General features: G+C 32.7%; 1 protein-coding gene across 5 annotated transcripts in view; it reads right to left on the bottom strand.

Moving 5' to 3' along the window:
• Positions 1–939: 939 nt before the first annotated feature.
• The window catches only part of LOC133193963 (nucleolysin TIAR-like), a 66,800-nt gene continuing 60,867 nt past the window's right edge, over positions 940–6,872 (bottom strand). For 4 of the 5 annotated variants that reach the window (XR_009722027.1, XR_009722029.1, XR_009722028.1 and 1 more), the window contains 3 exons: positions 5,567–5,634; positions 3,193–3,232; positions 940–2,878 (listed from right to left, as the gene is read on the bottom strand). Coding sequence is in view for 1 of the 5 variants with exons in the window: in XM_061329883.1 (XP_061185867.1) it covers positions 3,228–3,232 (5 nt within the window). In the remaining 4 variants the exon portion in view is untranslated. The remainder of the gene's footprint in view (positions 2,879–3,192; positions 3,233–5,566; positions 5,635–6,872) is intronic. The other variant, XM_061329883.1, reaches the window with a different exon arrangement.

Genomic DNA, 6,872 nt, shown 5'->3' with positions numbered 1-6,872 from the left:
ATAGTTGAAAAATTTGGAAGCAACATTTTGAGAATATCTGTAGGAAAATGCAGATATGCAGTTTTCAGCTTGAAATATGGTGGAATGCAAGACTCAACTTTTTATGATTAAAAACGTTACCAATGTTCACAGCATCTATTCCTTTGATGGTTAATTTGGTGTAATTTAGTGCGAGGAACCGACAGATTAAATCGGAATTACCAGTATGTAGAATTCGGAATGATTTTGCAGATGACGGAGTCGCAATACAAGACAGGTCTATAAGAATTTTAGAGTTCAATTTATATTGATTAAATGTATGATTAAATGTTGATTGGATCAACAAAAGTCCAATTGACCATATTTTGAGCAAAGCAAACACGCTCCTCTGAAAACAGAGGTGGGATCAGATGCCATAGAGGAGTGAACATCCCTTGTCTACCTGTCACACCCGCCGTGTGGCCCTTTTCATGATCATATAAACAAATAAATCCAAGTCAAATCTGTGTGAAAATAATGACTTAACAATTTGTATGAAAGAAGTGAGTCGACATCCGATGTAATGATAGATTCTATTTGCAAACAAGGTCATTGTATTGACCACAGAAATTATGAAATACTAATATCAAATGAAATTCAAATGGGAAAAATTCAAAGCAAGAAGCAAGGCTTATTTTCTTTGAAATTAATTTTTTGTCTTAACATGATATGAAGAAAATGTGACACGGTGCAAAGAAAGAGCAACAGTCTATTATTAGTTCGAATTCTCTCGATTTTGCAATGGCGTTAAGGAGGCCAGATTTCAATAAAACTACTGCCCTTGGCCCAAACCTAATTGACTCAACTTCCTTCACATTGGTAGGGTAATTCTTGATCATCATGATCATGCTCAGAATTTCTAAGACAAAAAAAAAACAAAAACAAAAAGAACAAAAAAACAGCAACAACAACAAAGTCAACCTGGATGATGGATGTTTTTATTCATGACATGATGATTACAGCAGGTCACGTGACATAAGACAAGATGATGTATGCAGCTTTCTGTGTTTACATCCATGGACAATCATGGTAAAAGCTTAAGGCATCTGTCTGACACTAATTTGTCAGTTCTGAAGATGGATCAGTCTTAAATAAATAGAATGTACAATAATGTAGGACTTTCTATACAAGGTATATGACCAGATATGACGGCCTTTCTCCTATGGACTGCAAACACAGCTATCAGCATTAACCATTTCACATCACAAAACAAATAAAATCAATATCCTTCTATTAAAAAAAATCAATGTATTTCTGCCTGAAATGCTGTATAAAAATATAAATATTTTAACATTTCAAAACCTAAAACATTCAAAATGATCGTAGTCCAACTTCTTATTGCATGGTATATAACTGACCAATTAACATATTCAAATGGTGACCACAACTTTCAAGGTGTAACAAGCAGTAAATCCTGTCGCTGATACATAATCTAACAGCTTAATAAATTATCATTACACAAAATATACAATTCATGGACAAAAAAAAAAAAGAATAATGACAATAATATTCTCAACATCATGATAATCTACTCCAGACACATTGATAAGACATGACACAATGAATGATCCAAAGATCAGTGTGAGAATTGACACAAATTTTTCTCTGGCTAGACCTATGAGAATTCACAAGCTAAAATGATGATCTCTATTTACAAGGCCTGAATTTCCCTCCACAGCCATGAAACATAAAACACACTACTTTTCCTCCCCATTTTGGGGGCTTATCTAAGTTGAGACATGTTTACACAATCATTCTTTCGGTTTCCACTGGAAAAAAAAATCTGGAATGCAATTACTCACCTCAAATAATCCAATAGCTGAACATACGTCTACCAGTGATCTTATAACAGAGTTTAAATTATCTAACTATACAAAACGAGAGGTCAAAAGTTTCTATTGGCACTAACAAATATATTTTCTATTTCATTTTTTTCTAACAAAAACAGGAAAATAACATTCACCCAATTTATCAATGAAAATACACAACAAAAAACTTAGCTTTTCCAAAATATAATTTTCTTTTTTCAATTAAAATCAAAATTTCTAAAGAAAAAATCCTACATTGAACACAGCAGAATTGCAATGAGACATTTAATAAAACCATTATTGTGGAACCATATTAAAAACAGTGAACAGATTGAGCAGGTCTAAAATTCTGAATTCATTGACATATTAAAATATAAATGTTTATTCCTTCAAAATATGTTCATTTTCAATCAATGATAATTTTGTATTAAAGTCTAAATCAAGTCCTAAAATTTAGCAACCAAAAAAAAGTGCTAAACTGAAATACAAAATACACATCTTGGGGATAATTTTAGAAAAAGAACTATAATAACAAAGAAAATTTACAATTTTAAATAGCATTACAAGAAAAAATAGTAAATTAAGACCAAAACTATATATTTTAACACATTGCCAAGGAGTAAATAAAATGAAATCAATGGAGAAGTAAGCCTGAGTGCCTGTAAATTTTATCTGTGCATGTACCCACTAATTCCCTCCTAATTTGTCTACAATTAACACATCTAGCAATAACAGATGCAGATTGAATCTTTTTCGTTGTATGTCTGTAAAAAATGGCCACCAAGAGAATAAACTCCATTTCCTCAACATGAGCAAAGTGAGTGTGACCCAGATTAATAGAACAGACAATGATCTAGGTCTATAATTTGTAGACTCTTCCATCCACTATCAAATATTTACAAGTACATAATTATATCTGTACATTTTTTTCATCATTTAAATGATTTTCTACAGAGAAAGTGTCCATCTCCTTGGAAACCAGGAATGCACCAATCACATTCTTACAAATAAAACCGTTCTAACAGCCAAAGATGTTTGGAGCTTGCTAGGTCCTGAATAACAAAAAGAAAACTTAAATCAAAAATAAATATATAAGTATCAATCAACTTATGTGTATGTGTGTGTGTTTGTGTTTCAAATAAAGACAAGGTCCTCAAAGTGACTATTTTTATTTACAGATACATTTGACAGTACACATTTTCCAATTCAAATTTATACCTTCTGTTTGTTGGACCTCATAGTGCAAAATAAGCCAGGATGATTTATAAATTTAAATATAAATATTGTAAATCTACAAATTCTTCATTATTCTTAAAGATAAGATAAAACTTTATTGAATGAGTTAACTACTGTACAAAAGACTTACTCAATGATATTCTGTTGGCTTTCTCCATCAAACATTCACTCTACAAAATCAAATTGAGAAAAATATAATACATCACTCATTGTCACTAAAGATAATGATTTTTAGGATACAAAGACCATGAACTGTACAAATAGAAGTCATGACTGTAAACAGTATCAATGAACTGAAAAAATGGCCAAAAGCACTCGCAAGCACTTTCTCACGGTCAAATACAGAAAAAGAGTATAATTCTTATTTCCTTGTTATCATATGACTGTTATCTCCTCACACTTGAGGTTCACGGTGTAATTTTTAATTACTGGTTCATATATACTATTTTTTAGTTGCATGTAGTCAAAAATATTTCAATGTACTTGTACCATAACTTAACACCCAATTTTTTTTTCATGCCTAACATAACTTATTACCAATATTCTAGGTCACAATGCTCAACTGGACAATGTTTGTAGTCTTAGGCATGATTAATCAGTTTCTACATCTCTAAAACCTATTTAAATATATCTTCTTCAATCATACAGTAAAATATCACTACAACCATGCAGGAATATTAATGTGACCAATCACATGAAAGACAGTTGCATCAAAATCCATCAAAATGTTAGTGATAAGACTTATTGACATAAAACAAAATTTTGCCACCAGACTGTTTAAATGGGAATCCAATGTTCAGTCCTTCTAAAATTTGCCCCCCCCCCCCCAATAAAAACATGATAGTAATGTTTTTAACTGAAATACTAGATTTGCATTGTTATGAACCAACTTTAACTTATGAAACTTAAGAAATCCACCATGAAAAACTAAATTTTTTTCCAGTTAAAATTTTGTAATCTTTTCCTCTATAATAACATGTTTTGATTGAAATCTGGGCATCCATTCTAATTGAAATCTGGGCATCCATTCTAATTGTTGATTTTTTTTTAAAAATTGTTAACACACACACATATGACAGTCAAACTTCATCAGAAAAACTCCTTGGAGTTCATGAGTTAGATCATAATAAAGTACCAGTAGTACTATTTGAATGATATATTGTCTTGTGTCCCTTTATACACTGAAATTCTTTTTTTTTTTTTGGTGTTACTTTAATCACCCATCTTTTCACATTAGTGTCACACACTTTTCTAACCCAATTACCTCACAATTTGCCTTTTCTGGCAAAAGTTCTGTTATTTCCCTGAGGAAATTCAAGTAGAGTTTAATTCATGTCTGCAGCTGGTACATGGATTATACCAATCTCCTTAGTCATTTCTGTGATCAACCCCTCTACACCTTACCCTGTCTAAATCAATCCCAATGTCTCCCCAAAGCACAATGCCCACAAAATAATAATTGTTCTTCCTAATTGTAAACTAATACAATTATCTGTTAGATCAGTTTTATTCTCCTCTTCATACTGCAGATTCCCACTCTATAAGACATGATACTAAACCAAAAACAGGGATTCCAATTCAATATAAACTCCAGGTGTCTCTAATACCTGTCCTCACTTTATCACTTTGTTTGCAGTTTTGGTTTCTTTGTTTGTTTGTTGTTTTTCTGTCTTAATATTGTTTCACTTCGAATCAATTACAAAAAACTTGAAGATTATGACTTTGCAGCTGTTAACATTCATTTGGTATTTTCGAGTTCATCAGGCTCTAACGTGACACAAAAATAGCAACACAGATCCCTCATCTTCCATACACATTTTTCTCATACATAATACATTGTCACTGGATGAGTTGGTTAAACATATGAATCAATCAAGAAAACATTTACAAATATATATTTTTATGATAAATTGGAGGAAGCATGCTATTAGAAAGCTGAATACATTCTCTATAAATATATATAAATATAAATATATATAATATTTCTAAAGCACTAAACTGTGAAAGACATGATTACTAATCTAATCACTATTTCTCTGGCTATAAAGAAGATTCTAAGAATACTTTTTATTAGTTATCACCATTTCATTAATTCAGAATAATATGTTAGAATTACTCCCATTATCCTTACACAATAAAATATGTAGGCTACAATATCATAATAAATTAAAAATACTTTGATAATAAAATTATTTCCTTTTAGACAGTTAAGTAGAGATATGATGAACAGGCCTGCTATCCTACCAAATAAGACTTCTCAGTAAAAATGAAATACTCATTCAACTGGAGAGATTTCGCAGAAAATTAATATTTTGTTTATATTTTCATTTTTTTTCTCCCCCCCCCTTTTTTTTGGCCAAATTCCTGAAATAAATCATCCAGAGAAATAGGCTGAATTAAAATGTAAAAATTTTTAATATAAAAAGAGTAAAAATTTTAAAAAGATTGAAAAAATGGCAATTTAAATTTGAAAAAAAGTTGGTTGAAATGTTAGACCAACTCACCCCTGGCGTGTCGCTGGGTGTTCAGGGGCTGGACTTGACATAACTTAATGCCATCACACTACCCAATCCTACATATAGGAGACACACGGAATTAAATAGCCAAGGGCGACCACACCTCAGTCACAACAGTACACAATAAACTTGGCATCCCCTCCTTAACATGCTACAAACCTACAGCCCTCCTTTTCCGAGCTACAAACCTACACAATTAGTGCCCTCCATCCCAAGCTACAAACCTACACAAGTGCTGCCCTCCTTTCCCAAGCTACAAACCTAAACAAGTGCTGCCCTCCTTTCCCAAGCTTCAAACCTACACAAGTGCTGCCCTCCTTTCATAAGCTACAAACCTAAACAAGTGCTGCCCTCCTTTCCCAAGCTACAAACCTAAACAATTAGTGCCCTCCTTTCCCAAGCTACAAACCTACACAAGTGCTGCCCTCCTTTCATAAGCTACAAACCTACACAATTAGTGCCCTCCTTTCCCAAGCTACAAACCTACACGGGTGCTGCCCTCCCCTCTCAAGCTACAAATCTAAACATGTGCTGCCCTCCTTTCCCAAGCTACAAACCTACACAATTATTGCCCTCCTATCCTGAGTTACAAACCTAAACAATTAGTGCCCTCCTATCCCAAGGTAAAAACCTATACTAGTGCTACCCTTTCATCCCAAGCTACAAACCTACATAAGTACTGCCCTCCTTTCCCATGGTAAAAACCTATATTAGTGCTACCCTTTCATCCCAAGCTACACACCTACACAGGTGCTGCCCTCCTTTCCTAAAACAATGAACTTTTCTTTGCATCCATGCATTCTGACTTTATTGCTCCAGGCTATAACAAGTTATGCTTTGAATTTCTACTTCTTACAATCAAAATTAATTACACGTCAGAAGTATTTACAATGAAAAAGTATCCTTAATCCCTAGTTTAGATCAAAATTTGAGGATGATTTAAATTTAAGGAATGTTTGAATTCAGCTTTAAAATGCTGAACTAAATTAAGACTTTTTATACCCCCTCATCCAAATAAAATGAGGAAATTTGCTGAATTGTTATTATTGCAAATTTCAGAACTTTTCTCTGTATACATATGGAATATTATGTGGTAAATGGTTCATTATCTGGTAAATGGTTATCAGTAATTAACTAGCACTGGATACCTATGAGAAATTGGGAATATCAATTTTGCTTAAACTGTATAAGCAAACAAATTTTTGAACTTATCCCTTCCCTCCTGCAATGGTAAATTCTCTGGTTTCCCCACTGTTTGTAAGCTGTTGTGTTGAAGTGGTCGCCCAGTGTTAAT

The sequence above is a fragment of the Saccostrea echinata genome, unplaced genomic scaffold (assembly GCF_033153115.1).
Source record: "Saccostrea echinata isolate AGI-Se365-2 ecotype Australia unplaced genomic scaffold, CSIRO_AGI_Sech_v1 ptg000001l, whole genome shotgun sequence".
NCBI lineage: Eukaryota > Metazoa > Mollusca > Bivalvia > Ostreida > Ostreidae > Saccostrea > Saccostrea echinata.
This window is presented reverse-complemented; position numbering and strand designations above follow the sequence as displayed.